General features: G+C 38.1%; 1 protein-coding gene across 1 annotated transcript in view; it reads right to left on the bottom strand.

The window, feature by feature from the left end:
- Nucleotides 1–17,561, bottom strand: part of FNDC3B (fibronectin type III domain containing 3B) — a 206,782-nt gene that overhangs the window by 23,489 nt on the left and 165,732 nt on the right. Inside the window, exons 20-23 of the mRNA XM_030494887.1 lie at nt 16,603–16,716; nt 14,314–14,463; nt 11,195–11,475; nt 5,328–5,540 (exon numbers count right to left, since the gene is read on the bottom strand). Coding sequence (XP_030350747.1) covers nt 5,328–5,540; nt 11,195–11,475; nt 14,314–14,463; nt 16,603–16,716 — 758 coding nt within the window. The remainder of the gene's footprint in view (nt 1–5,327; nt 5,541–11,194; nt 11,476–14,313; nt 14,464–16,602; nt 16,717–17,561) is intronic.

Raw genomic sequence — 17,561 nt, 5'->3', positions numbered from 1 at the left:
ATTGCTTTTCATCACTGTTTTACCCAATATGAAAATGATTTTTTCCTGCAGTTTTTTGCAAGGATGTGTTAATGTATATAATTTTATATTTTAATAGAATTTCATGAGCCAGTAAGCCTGATACATCTCCGTAATTGCTGTTAAAATGGGTGTAAATTGTCTTGATCAAATCATGAGTGTAAACAACTTTTTAACTAGATTGCTTGAAACTTGCAGTTAACCAGATAATGATTATGCTAGTCATCGGGCAAAGGCAGCACGTTTAGCAATTTATCTCTCTTTGTTTCTGTTCTACCTTACTTCATGTCAGTGCAGAACATACGTGCCGAGGCTCCTACATATGACTACTTTCTAACACATAGAAACTGTCTAATCATTTTGCAAAGACTGGTGCTTAGACCAAACCACTGTATGCTATATTCCACTTCTACAGTCAGGGAAATGGCATTGAACACTGTGACAGACGGTCTCCATTTCATTTGTGTGTTCTCTGCTGTTTGTTATGCTTCTTCCAGGAGTAACTAGGTCACAGAAACTGCTGGAAGGGAAGGAAAACAGTTTTTTCTGCTATATACAACTTCAGCGTGCTTGGAGAGAAAAGATTTCCAGCACCACTGGGTGAAGATAACAGAAGAGTGGGAGAATCAGTGGAAGAGCTAAGAGCTTCATAAAACTGAACCTTTCTGCAGAAAAAATGAGCCCATCTGTATTCTCTGCACTGGCTTTACTGTTTACTGTTCAAAACATGTTTTTATTTTCCTTGGAAACCACCTCCTGATAAGTGCTATTTGATTCCTTTCACCTTAGAAAATATTGGCATAGATTTTTAGAATATACTTTTCTCCCTTTCTTATAGGCTTTCTCTGAACAGTGAAATAGCTTTCCACACAATTGAAAAAGAGAGTACTACCAGGAGCATCACCAGCATCTGGGTTTACAAGCACTGAAACAGATGGGATAATACATCTCCCTTGGATACATAGAAAAACATGCATGTCCCCCTGTTCATACTCAGGCTCTACAAGCTCTGTTCATAACCTACCATACAGGAGCGAGGAAAGACAATCTCAGCCACTGAAAGGTGACTAAAAGTCCACCTAGCTTACAGCTCAGATGACCTCTGCTGCTGTGCCACAGTAACAGGCACACCTGAGATGAGGAATATGAGGGGTAATGCCTCCTGAAATAAATATTCAAGTTAAGGTAAAATTCTCCAAATAGAAGAAATCAGTTCAAGGGATTATGTCATTTGGTTACAAACGTTTTCCCTTCCTTGGAGTCACTGATGTTTCCAGGACTACACTAAAGTATGGCTATGGCCTTTGGGAAATTCTTATGCTAACAAGAAAATCAGTGTGTGCACAATGACTGTACCAATATTTATAGTGAAGTTCTATTTTGTGATTAATTTTTCATTTATATTAAATGGAAAGCACATACAGTTTAGCAAAGTATTTTACAGCAGCTTAATATCTACATAAATAATGTTTCATAAGTTATGAAAGGGAGCTGCTACTGATCACCTCCTATCACTGGGTAAAAATGCATTTATTTAATAAATATCCATAACAAAAGCAATTATATTTTAGTATGTCAGTAAACACCATCTGATACAATTCACTTAAAAAAGCAGGCTTAAGAATTGTCAATGATCCTTCATTGGTATCGTTAAAGAACAGGTTTAGGTTGCTTCTTAGCCCACCTTACCAATGATTCTCCCTTAAAACATAATTTTTATTTGGATTCTGTATACACACAAAAATCACAGAATTTATTTCAACTGCAACATATATTTATCTAAAAGAAACACAAGCAACTGGTAAATGACCCACTAATAAGGTACTTGCTAATTCTCTCTTTAAGACTGGGTATTGTAAGCATTTTAAGACACTAGAGAGGTATAATTAGTTGTAGGAACAACTAAAGACTAATTACTGGTACAGGGAAAAAAAAAATCAAAAGCATTACTATAATTAGGTTCCTTTGCTTCACCTGGAGAGGAAAAATCCACAGTATTCTGGAAAACAGTGCAACTTGATTAACATGATTTTCTTGACATTACTAGAGTTAGGAAATGAAGTCACAATTGATAGTTTATTTAAAAAAGAAAGAAATTTTATAGTCCTCTCTACATAAAGGTCAACTACTCTCAGCTAACGTTCCCATGTACTGTGCTTTCTAGAAACAGACTTTTCTTCATTTCCACTTAATGCTACACATAATTGAAAGGACAAGAGATGCTAATTTGATCTTCTTAAATGTCACCCACTGAAAAGCAAATGAGAGCTAAAGCAGGTACATTTCTGATGTTCACACCTTTTCAAGCCCCTACATTAATCAGTGTCAGGAGATTTCTGAGTATTTTGTTTCACAGGTGTTGCAATCGATGAAACATTTAGTTTGCAACTACTGGCCTGTTATACCTCATTACAGCATGGAAAAGTTAAAAACAATTCTTAATGACCAGGACACATTCAAGAGCACTGGCTGACTATCACTGCATAAACCCAGAGCTCAATCTTCCCAAAAAGGCCACTAAAGCTAGCAGGGTCAGAATTCAACTTACTGATGATTTTCTTTCTTCTTCCTTTTTTTTTTTTAAAGAATTTGCTCAGCTTTATATTGCTGTTTGTGAAAATGCTTCAACAGCATTTTAAAGCTAATTCCTATTTTAAGCATCATCAGTAAGAAATGTTATAGTAAGCAAACTGCATACTCAGATTTACTGAAGAATGGAAAATACTAATACTGAGTTAAGGGATTTCAACATAAAGCTGTTAAAAGTGATTTCAGATATCTCAGAGAATACAGTAACAATATCTTCTGAAAGAAGAATGTGACAGAGGTCAATTTTGAGTTATGCATGTTTATGCCACATCCTCTTCCCCTGAGTCGGGTTCTATCTCATCTCTCAACAGAGGGAAAGGACACCATAGAACCTTCCTACAACCCTTTCAAACCATGAAAGACTCCAAAACATCCTTCTAGATCATTTATTCAGTGTAATTTTTTCACCAGAGACTGGTTTCCTATACAGGTAGTTGATGCCCCAAGCCTGTCAGTGTTTAAGAGGCATTTGGACAATACCCTTAACTTTTGGTCTCAGTGAATTAGTCAGGCAGTTGGCCTAGATCATCTAGATCATCACCATAGGTCCCTTCCAACTGAAATAGTCTATTCTCCTTAATTATTCCATTAGATGTCTACAGTTCACCTGCATTAACTTGTTAAAGCACTGCACAACTAGCTAAAGGCTAATTTCAAAGAACCATATTCCAGAATTTCTCACGAGCATACACATGAGAGAGTAACCCCGCAGTGATGATGGGGCTTATTTTATGGGAATGACCTAAGACTCTTCACTCTGTAACTAACGGCTTTTTCTACCAATTCATGTGTGGGCTGTCATTCTCTGTTCATTAGGAATGATAGGTCTCCTGAATGTACAGAACTTTGCCGCTGTATCCCTTCAGGAGCATCTCTCATTGTGATCGATGCACACAATGGGGGAGCTAAAAGGGACTGTCAGACAGGGAACAAATAAATAGATCTTACTGCCAAGACCTGCCAGATCCAACTGTTCTCAAAGACAGCACGTGGCACAGACAATAGCACACCCATTCTACTCTGCTGTGCCCATGATGGTATGTGTTTCATCAGCTGGAGGGCTCAGGGTTATAGCTCATTTCAGGTATTATCTGAACTAATCGCTACAAACCCAGCCACCAAAGGAAGCCATTTCATGCAAGGAGTCCGTTCAAGCAGGAGGAGACAGTGCAATGTAGGTGAGTAGCTTCTCTGCATCTGTGGCAGCTGATGTGGCGTCTAAGCCAAATTTAAATCTAAGAAGACCTAGCAGAGTAAAAAGCTCAAATTCCTCCTTAAAAAGCAGCTCTTAAGAGACTATTTGCAGTGGAAAAGTTTGTGCAAAGGGTTATGTTAAAGCCCTGTGCAAGAGCAAAGGAGAAAAAGGTTTTCTTCTCTGCTGCCAGATAACATAACATGTTTGATTCTTACAAGGAAATTTACTGTTTTCTCCAACATCAAAACATGTTTAAAACAATGTATAGTTCTTTACCATCTTACCTACAGTGCTATATGAAAGCAAACAAAAGAAGCCTGCTGGATGTTTCTTTAGAGCTGACATGATCACATGCTGCTGCAGGTGATGGGCTCCTGCCAAGCATCATTGCACTCTGAAGAAATTGTTTATATCAGTCAGACTTCGAAATGCGCATTTATATTCATTGGACACCCCTCAGTATCAATACAGAGGAGCATGTACCCTCTCTGCATGAGTATAGTTGAGATACAGGGGATGTATTTAGGCATTATTCATGGGTTTATTACTTACAATTAGAGCTTTTGGGCCAGATCTTCAATTGGCATAAACTCAGCACAGCTCTATTTAAATTAAAGGAATCATGCTAATTCACATCAAATTATGGTCTGTTCTCAGAGTCTCTAAGGATTGCCTACTTGATACATCAGTTATTTTACTTAATTAAACTAGTTAAGACTGTTTCTTAGTAAATTATGAGCCATCTATGATATTTATTCATTAAAGAGCTCAGACCATTAGGCAATACTCACATATTGTCTTTCCTTTGTTCCCTTTTTTTAATGATATATCTCATCACAACTTTGGAGCTACATTATAAATCTTTCCCATACAAAGTTTGCATGGGAAAATACTTTTTGCTTAGCACTGACTGTTCAATGTTCATTTTTGTGTTTCTTGCACACTGAAAGCTTTTATACCTTTGAAGAAAATTTTAGGGAAATGAAACATGGTGGATGAGCTCTTCTGCATCCTTATTTCGTAATTACTGTGTAGCTACCAAGCTGATGCCAAGCTCATATTTCCTAACGCTCAAAAATATTAGAGCTTTAAAATCCTGACCATCATGTTGCCCAAAAATTTTGTTCTGCTCAGTTTTGCCTTTCCTAGACCTCTGATTTTGTAACTGTTTGTTTTATTAATACACACAGCATGTTGGGTGTAATATCTTTGTTTTATATATTCCAAAGGGTAAAGTACTATGACTGTGAAACTTGGTATTAACTTTTATTGGTGGGGGAGCAGGGTTTTGCTAAAATTTCAATAGTACAGCACTGATTTATGTTGTTATATAGCAACAGCTTTGTTACAGAATTTGCTCAGTTAGACTACAGGCACAGAATCCCTATTAAGACAACAGCTTGTATGTATTTGTACGTATGGAGTAGTCTGGAAAACAACATTTTTCTTACTGTGATTCACAACTGCATTATGGTGAACCTGAATTAATTTTCATTAACAAAAGGACAAGATTCATCTCTCTTACCTTTTATTTCTATCTTCTATCTGCAAGATATAGACCATATCATCGGCAGTATGAAGCTTGGAGCTGCTGTCTCCCCATTTCAGCTTCAGGCTCTGAGGACCTGCTGCGGCACACTCTAACCGAGGAGGTAAGGGTGGTAACTGCCTGGTTTTTGCTTTAATAAAGTGGCTAAATGGTCCAGCTCCTATTTCATTGACAGCCTGGATCCTGATCCTAAAATGAACAAAAAAAGGTAAATGTTAAATAAAGTGCTTTTATGAGATTCTTGGTATAAAAAAGTCTCAATAAACAAAACAGCCTTCTGGACCAGACTGCTCCATCACACACACCGGCCACTCCCAGCTACCAGTACTTTGCTTTGGCAAAATATAAGGCTCTGCAAACATAAGAAGTATTATCATCCTGTTTATATCATAAGAGCTGCAGTGAAGATAACAACTTTGTTCCAGTATTTAAAGGGTGGTACAAAGAAAATGGAGACTCCCTTTTTAAAAGGAGTCACATGGAAAAGGGGTAATGGGCACATGTTAGTCCTGGGGTGATTCTTCTTGGACAGAAAAGGAAAATTTTTCACAATGAGAACAATTAGCCATTGGAATAATCTCCCCAGGAAAGTGGTGGATTCCCCACTATTGGACACTTTTAAGATTCAGCTGGACAGGGTGCTGGGACATCTAGTCTGTACTTTTGCCAAGGAAGGTTGGACCAGATGATTCTGGAGATCCCTTCCAACCTGGTATTCTATGATTCCATGAAATGTAGTAAGGCAGAGGGGAGAAAGATTTGGGTAAGCAATCTCAGAATCTAATGACAGTCCCTTTAACCACATGAACAAGGGACAACAGTGGATACAAGTGCAACCTGGATAACATGAAGTGTGTAACTATGAATAAATAAAATGCAGAAGTGTGTTGTGGTTGTCTAACAAAGGTGATGGGCCTCTCAAATTTAGATGAAATCGTTATGCAAAAGCATTGGTGTCATTGCCATGAAACCCATCTCCATGTTGGTAAATATCTCTGAAGACCAAAGAACAGTATTATTTCAGTGTGTGCAGCATCTCACAAAGCACATTATTTAAGTACATGAAATTCTCCTGGAAAGAACTAACTGAGAAGGTTAAATCCACAAATCATCTACACATCTCACACAAACTGTGGAAATACTAACCATCCGTGAACTACATATTAGATCAAATACAAGTTGGATTCAAGCCACTCTCTCACAAGATGCACAAAAGCTCTTGAGCCATTTGAATCGCATTAAGGGCATTCAGAAGAAGAGAAAAGCACACCAACTACCTACCTACCTTAATAGCCTAGTCGTAAGAAGTTTTAATTTGGAAATATTCTTAAGGTTGAGCCAGTCTTCTAAATTCTATTTCTTTCTTAAGGTAATGACTCCTGGCTTCTGCTTTGTCACTTTCTCTTACCTGTCTGCACCTCAGTTTAAGAATTTGCACAATGAGAATCTGCTAACAGGAATGAGTGAAGAGTTGTAGTCTTTTACTGTGGTAACATCAACAACAATAATGTAACAACTGAAGAGAAAACAGGATGAGCAAATGAATTAGGCTTTTTTTTTTTTTTTTCAGATAGTTCAGCCTAGTTTAGATAGCTGGATAGATGCCATTTACTCTAGAAATCCTGTGCACAGCAGCCCAGTATTTTCTCATGGGAAAGGACTTTACAAGAAGTGTTGCTTCTTTTCAAAACTATTAGCCACCAAGAAGCCAGAAGTCCCTGGGAAAGGTGGTAGGGGGAGAAGGGAGAAGAGCAGAATATGGTATACCCCTACAACTGCCTGCTTCAGAGAAAGAAGAGGATGAATAGAACTGTCTGTGGTCATCATAGCTAGTTATTTTGACTGTAACAAATCAGGACAAGCCATCCCCACAGATCCCCACTCAGACTGCATTGTTCTGGGGGCAGAACAACACTTAATTTTACACTCTAAAGCTTAGATTTTGTTTTATAACCCACTTAAGCATTGCTAACATGAGCATCCATGTGCACTCGTCTCTCTTCATCTTAGAATATCTTTTCTTCGATATTGTTTAGAAATCTAAAATGTCTAGAATTTTTATTCCTAAACCAAATTGAGTGTTTCTATTAAAATTTTAAAAGGCTACTATGTATTTCTGTAAACCATGTAACTTGAGAAGAAAACAAGCATTCTGAAAAATCGGAAGTTATTTTGCAGTGAAGTATCTCAACAGCACTGCACAATTAACTGTGGAAAGCATTGAGTGAAGCTTGGGAACAGAAAATTGGTATTTCTATTACTGCTGAATACTTATTTATTGTGGAATATTTATTAACTCACTTCTAGTTATATTAGTTCACAGAAAACCAGTCCAAGTACTATTACTCTAGAATTGGAGCTTACAGAGCTACATGATTATGACAATAAAACCGAAAGACTAGAACTCTCAGACATATTTCTGCAGCTGCTCACCAGCAACCATGTTTCTACAGTGCTTTTGCAAGGCATTTGCTTTTTGCAAAAGAAGTGCTGATCTGTGTCTGACATCGGAGAAGTCCTCTTGAAATCAGCCCTACATTGGCAGAAGCATGCCCCAGTTCCTCCTGCCTTGAATGTATTTTGGGATGCAAATCCTTCTTGTGGCTTGCTGGCTGGATTTGCTATTAAGACACAGAAACCATCAAATCTTGAGCCCACCTCTGCAAAGAGCCTGGATTTTGCTGGGGTATACTCAGAGTTGTTCATGTATGGTTATTCCCATATGGAAGTTGGAAGTAGCAAAGCAATGCCAGACCTCAGCTAACAAGTTCCACGGGGTGGACACATGTAGACATGCTGTTAGAATCACCACTAGCAAAACAAGGTTCACTTCCAATTTTGGTCTTCATGGATTCTTAATAGCCAAGATTTGCTTTCAATTCCAGGTTCCCACAAAAGCAGTACAACTGAAAAATATAAGCCCTTTGCTGATTTACTTCAAATTCTGCTGAAACTTCAGCAAGAGTTCAGAGTCTCAAACCTGGTATTCGGCTTGTTTAGTCTAGGAAAAACAAGGCAAGGAAGAAAACACATTTGCTGCTTTTAAACACAGCAGGGAATAAACTTGTGAGAGAGAAAAGAGCCTGTTGAGGTAAACAAAGCTGACATGAGAAGAAAAAACATTGGTGAACAAATTTAGAGAATGAAATCAGTGATGTTCTGCAACACTCCTCTGATTAAAACTGGAAGGGCAAAAAACCCACCATATTTTAGCACACAGCTTGATAAACATGTTTTTTACAGATACAGATGTTCCCTGATGAAAGACATGTGTCAAGATAAGCTTGAAGAAGAAATACGAGTTAACGATCAATAGCAAAAACACTTTGACATGTCTATTTTCATTAGGAGAAAAATACTTCAAACTATAGATGAGATGTTTTTGCAACTCAACTGCAGTCACTTATCTTCCCTGACAGGCAAGAGATGCAAGATATGGGGGTTTCTTTTTCTTGTTTTATTAAAGAGCTTTATATATCATTACTTCTGAGTAATCATCTACTGGTTTGTGCTCTTCAGAATAATTTTTTTGGTAGGAACTTTTTTTTACAATATATAGAACAGTTGCAGTTAATGCTTGTGCTTTAGTCTTTTCATTTGGATCAGAGATATGCACACTCCCTGACTAAAAATACATGATTTTATTTTATATGATGCTTTTTACAAAATAATGACATTAAAAAAAAAAAAAAAAAAGAAAAATAAAAAAAATAATTCCAGTATAATGTTAGTGTAACAACACTTTTCATGGCAACAGGAGTAACAGCTTCACAGACAAGATTGCAGCATGATTATAAAGAACAGTAATGTCCTGCCCATCCTTTCACTCCATATCTCCATTTCCATCCTGACAAAGATGTTTCCCTAAAGGAAGCTGTAGACAACCAGGAACTAGCTAAAAAAGAGACTGAAGTAGGAAGACTTCAGCGAAGGACTTAGATGGTCCAGATTGGCTGTCTTGAGTGGGGTGCTCAAAGCTCTCATTTTGCTTAGCTGTTTTGAATCTTGATTGAACATATGAGGAGAAACCAGGGAGTAACGAGACTGCCCAAAGATGATGCAGTTCCACAGCTGGGTGGCCAGTCAATAGACAAACTCATCAAGTTCTTATTAGATTTATTAGGTTTTTTATTAGTCTTCAATCAGTTGGGTTCCCTGGTCTGCCTTACAGTAAGATCACGCAAGCACAAGTGCCAATGCCAAGGCAGAAAGTGAGAAAGGTGTGAGAACATACAGATGAAAGAGTCATGACAACAGCAATCTGAATTTGCTCGAACTGTTGTGCAGCTTTACTCATGTGTAGTACTTTCACGAACCCTTTGAACTAGCGCAGAGCACAGCTGCTAGAAAAGGTGGTCCTATCCTTTTCTACCCCTTCCTTTCTCTCTGTTCATTTACAAGGTAAAAGGTATGATTAGTTTTTAGAAAGATCAGTTTTTGCAGTGTGGAATGGTGCAATAACACTTTGCTGGCATAAAGGAGGCGACAATACAAGGAGGAAGAGGCTTCCTTTGACAGCAATGCCAGATTAACCTGACCACAAAATTAGGATCTTAAATAAACACAGAAGACTACAAGAAAAAGCTTTTACTTCATTACTGCCTTTGCAAAAAAGGATGACAGCGTTACAAGCCACTGAAGAACTGGCAATAACAACGATAACATAGTGACATTTCCCGGATTTATAAGTGATCGGGAACAGAGGGGTTCTGAATCACCAAATTCCTATTTTGCCTTCTTTTTTTTTTCAGATTGCTAGAGGGATATATATATTAAAAAAAAAAATATATATATATATATAAAAATAATGCTACATCTTTATTTTTTATTACATGGTTTTAAAGCCTAAATATTCTAGGCAAAGATCAGGAACTACTGTACTAGGCACTGGAAGCAATATAAGTTCCACACTTTAAATAACTTCTAGTATACATGTTTGTGTACTTGCTACAAGAAGTTCTCTGTTTTGGGTACATGATAAAGTTTGAGAAATGAGCTTTTCATTAAAACTTCACAAGACCTGTGGGATTTTGGCACTGAATACAAAGAGAAAAGAAACATGCTACAGAAGATCTGTGCCATGTCTAATTTTACAACTGGGCAATCAGATAATCAGATTTCAGTTTTTATTAGAACAGTACTTAGAATTTCTTTTGTCACATCTTCTGTTGTATTGCTGTTCATTGTCTGCATGGAACCATTTTTTTTTCTTTTAACTGGCAGTTAGGGAAAAAACATAAAACCTGAACATTAAAATAATAATACTAAAATGTTGGCAACATCAGTTAGAAATTTAGACTCTGAAGAAATTGGTTTAAAATTCAGATTATCTTTTTATTAATCTCCATGTGCTAAACCAAAAAAATAGCTGTTGCTATACAAATTAAAGTTCATTGCATGCACATTGCTGTCCCCTCACAGGGGTCAATATAGTTAGCAATATAAGCCCCTGAAATAATAATGCTATACATCTGAAAAAAACGAAGATTTCACATTGTAACTAATTCTAGTACTTTCCCATTTTTAAAGTTTACTTACCTACCAGTGTAACCTCACCTTCAAAGAGCTACTTAAAAAGAAAAGGTCAGAGATATTCAAGGAGAGGAGAAAGAGGAAAAAGGTGGTGAGAAAGCAATATTTAAACATGAACTACCGCAATTCATTCTATAAAGGAATTATTGCAGATTTCCATTCTCCCTAGGTTTGTTGGTTTGGTTGCTGGTTTACTTGTTTATTTTTTTAATTTAACTGAATCCATATGCCATAAACATTTTCTATGTAAAGTTAAGCTGTGTGATCTCATCCTTAGAGCTCTGTACCACATCAGAAAAAGTTGTACTCACCGGTATGAGGTTTCTGGAAGCAAATCAGCGATAACGTAACTTGTAACATTTCCTACTGGAATGCTGATGTTACCCAGGTCAATGTTGTATGATGTAATCTCAGCTCCATTATTGCATGGTTCTTCCCAGTTCAGTACAAGGCACACAGAGGGCGAATGTTGACAGGCATCCACATGCTCATCCTCCAGCACAGAGAGCACAGAGACTGCATCAGGCACAGATGCGGGGATTCGGCAGGTTACCAGATCACTGTAAGGTCCAGCTCCTGCCTGGTTAATAGCCTGTGTGTTAAAAAGAAGTATATATTTTTACAGGATAAATATTCTCTTTCACATGTCTATCAAGTTCATAATTATGAACTGTGCAGCCTGGAAGAGTTGCATGGATCCTTCAGAGGAGATGCACTGCTGGCTTATTCTCTAAAGCAGGACTCATACCCTCTACCTAGATGCACTAGGTTCTCATGAATGGCATGTAAGGGGCAATACCACCTTCCCTTGAGCTGGGTTCCTCCTGATACTAGCATGCTGCTAGCCCATGAGGTACACACAGGCCTGATGACAGCATATTACGTACAGGCTGAGCTACAGGAGGTCCAGAAGGCACAGACCTTCAAAAGTAGCTTTTACATTGCCCAGCATGGTCCACCATCTTCATTTCCTTTGCACGTGGAAAAGTGAGCCCAGAGTCTCCCACCAGATGAGAATTAATTAGAAAACCCAGGTTTACAACATTGCCAGTAGGACTATGATGGCAATGAAAGGACACATGAAACAATTGTTTGATTTCTTATCTATGCTTAACTGTAGCAAATGACTTATTTCTGCTATGTATAATACAAACGCAAAGCTGTGTTCTATTTCTCCAGGAGGCATTTCGTTCAATTGAAGAAAGAGATAATAAAGTTAGATTTGTCAGCCTTTAAAAAGCCCTTCAAAACAAATCCTGCTCCAGGGTCATCTTCTGTTTAGTGAAGCACTCCTAGAGCTGTTAAAAGTGAGCTTTGCTTTGTGGTCTGCCAATGATATTATTTGTCTTATCTCTAAACCAGCGTTTGGAAATCTGTATCTTGCTCCAAGCAATTTATTTTCAGTGGTGCTTTTAACTGCTTTATTGGAGAATCTCATCATCATAAGCAATGGGAATTTCATTATTCTTTGCTTCCTAGATACACCCCCCTGCCACCCCTAAATGACACAATATTTCCCTTTGCAGAATTCACAATTGTTTTCAGGAATATTCATTATAGGAAAAAAGTTGAGCAACAGTAAAGACAGTTGTCTGCCCTGCAGTTATATATGCCTGATTCCTCAATTCTCTCTTTTTTATTGAGTTAGTGTAGATTGAGGTAGCAATACTGTGTGTTTATTGGAAGGCAGAGTCAATGTGGTTTGGAGTATCTTTATTTCTAAAAAGTAAAAGATTTTTCTTTTAAAGAAAACCAGCTATTAACCTCTCATTTTTTGTTTAAAAAGACTAAAATTTTTGTAATTATTTGACTTTCCTTCTTTGGCTGGTACACACACTTTGTTCTTTTTTTGTGTGTAATTGTTTAAATGTTCCAGCATATCTTATAACAAATCTCCATATAATACACAGATGAGATCCAGAGGATGAAGCCCTCTAGAAAGTAATGCATGGGTCACTGATGGACTTCAAGAAAATGTCTTAATGCTGTTGTACATTTAACTTCTGTCTTTGAATTAGATTATATTGGCTGTGTTAGAAACTGGGTACATTTGTGCAACATTTTTGTGGCAGGTAATTTAAACTGAATGCCCACTCGAAATCAAAGGTGCTATAGAGCCAGCTGCTTCCATTTTTAACATGAAAATCTCCTTGAGCTCCCTGCTGCTCACCGCAGAAGTGGTCTCATGGTCTCCTTCCTGCCCAGTGGACGCTGAATGCTCTCCCTCTTGTGCAAACAAGAGGTACTTTCTGGCTCACACTTCCAAGGCACTCACACATGCTCTTTCAATTCGCCTTCCTCAACAGTGCCAGTGCAAGGTAGACAGTCAGCTATGACCAGAAAATAAAGCTCAGTGTACTTAGAGGCATGGGGCCCTAGCTCCTTGGCTGCTGGCCAGCTGCTCAAAGGCTACTTCATAAATAAAAAAAAACAAAAAAACAAAACCAAAAAAAAAAAACCAAACAAAAAAAAAAAAAAAAAAAAAAAAAAACAAAAAAAACCAAAAAAAAAAACTATGTCCTGTTAAAAAAAAACAAACCAAACCCAAGAAGGAAACACTCGACACAAGCATGTTGTCCTTGATCAAAGAAATAACCCTGGGTGGTCCACACAGTGCCAGCTGGGTGGGTACATGAGCTTTCGGTTGGATTACTGGTGGTATTCTGTCCTCACATAAAAATAAATCTTGTGGAAAAGTGTCTTGGGCAAAAAATATTTTTACTTCACACCCACTTACTTTATTTTTCATTTATTTTTCAGTAGACATAAAGGAGAAGTGCTGTATATTTATTTTCATATATGTATAAGAAATATATTCTGTTACTTTTTACTGAAAATAGTAAGAGAGAAAGAGATCAAAGAAGAAGAAATCATATACAGACTCTGTATGAGATCCAATCTTACAAACCTAAGAGATAAAATGGTAAAGATGAGGACTCATTTTCTGGCAGTTACCACCTCCTGTATACATAGGAATCTACTCAGCCGGTTTGCTTTATTTGATTAATGAAACAGATGCTGGAATTTACTATTTAGTAAGATTACTAAGGGAATCTTCAACATCCAGTTGGGAGGTAGATGTTACATCTCATTAAAAAAAAAAAAATTTTTTTAATTTTCTAAAACATTTTGCTTTAATATCAGAGGGCAAAGTAGCTGTTAAAAGCATTATTTACTGAAATAAACCACACAATACACAAGAGAAACTTTTGAGAGGTAAAAGTCACACTCTCTTGTTTATCACTTTGAATTGTGCAAAATCTGACCTGTTCGCTTCTATAGCAACAGTCTGCATTATTATTATAAACACACCTTCTGACTTACAGAGCACATAACCTCATAGTGGCTAATGATAAAAATAAAAACACAGTGGGAAGAAACCATTTACGTCTTAGATTGCAACGCATGCAAAACTTCGTAACTTCCATACCTGTAGCCTACAGCAGTAATGCGCTGCCGCTGACAATTCGCTTATTTCAAAACAGGTATCTGTGCCCTTATATACCAGTTCTAGAGATTCCTCATCTTCTCCCCACTCTAATCTGTATTCAGAGATGTCAGCACCAGAACATTCAAGACTCTGCAACACAAATATTTATGTGGTTCAGTTCAGAAATGAGCAGTTCGGATCTCTGTTTCACTGAGTATGGAATAAAGCACATGGGAAACAAACAAACCAACTTATTTTTAAATTAATACACCATTACTGCTGCAACTGGAAATGCGCTGAATTAGTGTTCTCTACTAGGTTACTGAAACAGGCCAATTCTGCACAGAAATTACCTGATAGAAATTCAGAGAAATGAGAAAGTGTACACAGCTACTTTGCTTTTCGTCTGGATACTCAGGAATAAATTGTCTTTCCGCTGGCTTGGCAGAAGCAGAACCGTGCAGAACACAAAAAAGCATCAATCTAGTGTAGTCTAGCTGAGTGATCAAAACACAGCTCTGAAAGAGCTACCTGTCAGTGCTGAAGTAGTTACTCACGTTACTGAGAAAAGAACAACCTCAACAAGTGAGGAGCTTGTCTGCAGTTTTCAGTGAAAGTCACCCATCAAATGAACGGTCCCAGTATGGGACACAGGACTGTGGACATGGGTACATTAACATCCTCAATTACAGTCCTACAAGATCCATGTGTCCTCAGCAATTCCTTTATCATCCTGAAGTCTCGGGGAACATGGAATAAATACCTGAATTTCCTGGAGATGAGCTACTGCAGCAATAATAACAAGGTTCCAAAACCAAAACGTTTTGTGTTTTTACCAGAACTACCTAAAGCTGCACCGTGTGGAATGAAGCAGCTCAGGGAATCACTGCTATATGTGCAGAACTGTGGTCTAGGATACAACAAAGACTTTGTGACTACGGCATGCAAGGTGTGATTTTCAGTAAATAGATCCAGAGCATCACTGCATGCCATAATAATCACCCTCCACACACACATGGGCTTCTCTAGCTCTGCCTCTGAGCTTGCAGCCATTTCAGTAGCAGCGTTCAGAACTGCTAAGCCAGTGTTTTCAAACAAGGTGTAAAAAAAGACATTGTGAGCACAACGATGTGCTCTGTAGCCAGACAAAAAACTCCACAGTCCTCCACTGTTTTTCCTTCATATCAGCCAAAAAAATGGTAGACTCTTTAAGAAAACATAACCATTGCAAACCACATTACTCCTTCCACAGCTTCATTTTTAGCTAGAACAAACAAATATATCCTGCATATAAACACAGAACCTACCAGAAACACTGCTGCATTGGCTCATGGTTGGGAAGAGCAAATGCCTATACATTCATACTCTCACTAAAAGGTAGTATTTAAAAGTTTAGTGTGACTTCTAGCTTAGTGTCACAAAATGTTGCAAGAAATACTGATAAATATCCTCAACATGCACAAACCGCACCTATTTCACTACAAAATTAAACTCAGTTTATGTTTGTATCTAGAAATGGTTGTCAGCACAATCAATTTACTTGAGCATCTGATGAATGTTAACAACTTCTTTCTCACAGGGGCATCCCTTTGTGGACGGACCTAACTGATACAGGGCTGGAACGGCTGCTAGGTTTTCAAAGGAAATCTATGGTAGAACTACAGCCCCACTGCTCCATATCATGTTCTTTATGACAACATCCTCTCCTTTCTTCCTTAATTACATGTTTTTTTGGGTGGTTTTTTTTTTTTTAGTGACACTTATTAACCCCTCACAGCATTTCAGCTAAAACTTATTTTGACTCCAATGTCCAAGATCCTGCAGAATGGAGAAGGAACGCACACAAACTAAAATAAAAGTAAATATTTGGAGAAGAGACAAACACTTTTTGAGGAAAAAACCTACATCATAAGCATTTGTGCAAAGTTATTTTCATATTGGAGACTCCAGCTACAGCCAAAATCAAATATTTGCCTTCACAATTCCACCCCAGGACATGCTAAAAGCCTGCAGAGAGCACTTCTACTCGATCAGCTCTCTATCATCTGACGCCAGTACAGGAGGTCTCGTGCCTGAATCCTGGTCCAGATGACTCATAATCAACTTTGTGCAATTCTTTAAAGAGAAAAGTAGAGAAGACTCTTTTCTACAACAGAAGAGTTTCCACATAGGGTTTTCTTGCACAAAACTAGTTCCAAACCAGTGAATAGCTCTCAATCTAGCTTTCAAGTGACCATATTAGTTTGGAGAAGCAAGATGGAAATGAAACAATGAGGGCACCCAACTTACCTCCCAGCTTATAAGTACACATGTGTTGGACAGAAATGACAGGGAAGGTGCTCTGCACTGGCCAGGTGGTCCTGCTGCTGTGGTGACTTCTGTAGCTTCTGAATATGGCCCGTACTACAGGAGAACAAGGTGTCTGTACATTAATATATAAGCATACACCCATCTCACATTCCTCAAAGGCTTTCCAAGAACAGCACACAAACTTTTTCCATGCAATAAACTTTCTCGAAGGTAGACTGGGCTTCCAACACTTGGCACCAGAGTTCAGTATGAGATACGTAAATTACTGCAAAGTTAAAAGGTGAGGTAAGTTCAGGTACGATCAGACAGCACATACATCCTCCTGTGAGGCAACGAGTGCCCCTGACAGCTTAAGCCACCTCCGATTTACCTAAGAGTGAGAACGTGCACTCAGCAACAGAGTAACTGAGGAACAGTTTGTGTCCCTCTGCCTTACCTTAACGTGTTCATATGTCTGTGCCACAGCCCAGCATAACTGGCTTCTCGTAGATATAAGAAGGAGCACAGCAACTGTAAAGCGCATATTGGAGTCTAAATCCAGCTTCTTTTATACAAAATGCCTGCCACATGTTAATTATAAAGGGACAGCATGTGGTGGAGCCCTGGGTTCAACATGCAGGGGCATGATGCACACACACTGTGTATGGCCTAGCTCCACAGGCAGCTAAGCCAGATGCTCAGGCAACTTTTGAGCCCTCGGTAGGAGAGTAATTTAAATGCATGTTAGCAAAAGAAAAGACAATTTTCAAGAGTCTGGAAAACTGTCTTCAGCCAACAGTGTGAGGATGGGAGAGATAACAGTAGAAACAGCCTTTCTGAGGCTTCTTGAGTGGGATAATGAAGTTTGTTCAGCCCATCCCCAAGCTAATTAAAAATCATTCTCCAGAACAAAGGAACTTTGCTGGAAGCAATGAGAGGAAAAACACTGGTATTTACTT

The sequence above is a fragment of the Strigops habroptila genome, chromosome 8, assembly GCF_004027225.2.
Source record: "Strigops habroptila isolate Jane chromosome 8, bStrHab1.2.pri, whole genome shotgun sequence".
In the NCBI taxonomy this organism is placed as follows: domain Eukaryota; kingdom Metazoa; phylum Chordata; class Aves; order Psittaciformes; family Psittacidae; genus Strigops; species Strigops habroptila.
Note: the sequence above shows the minus strand (reverse complement) of the source record. Positions and strands in the feature narration are given on the sequence as shown.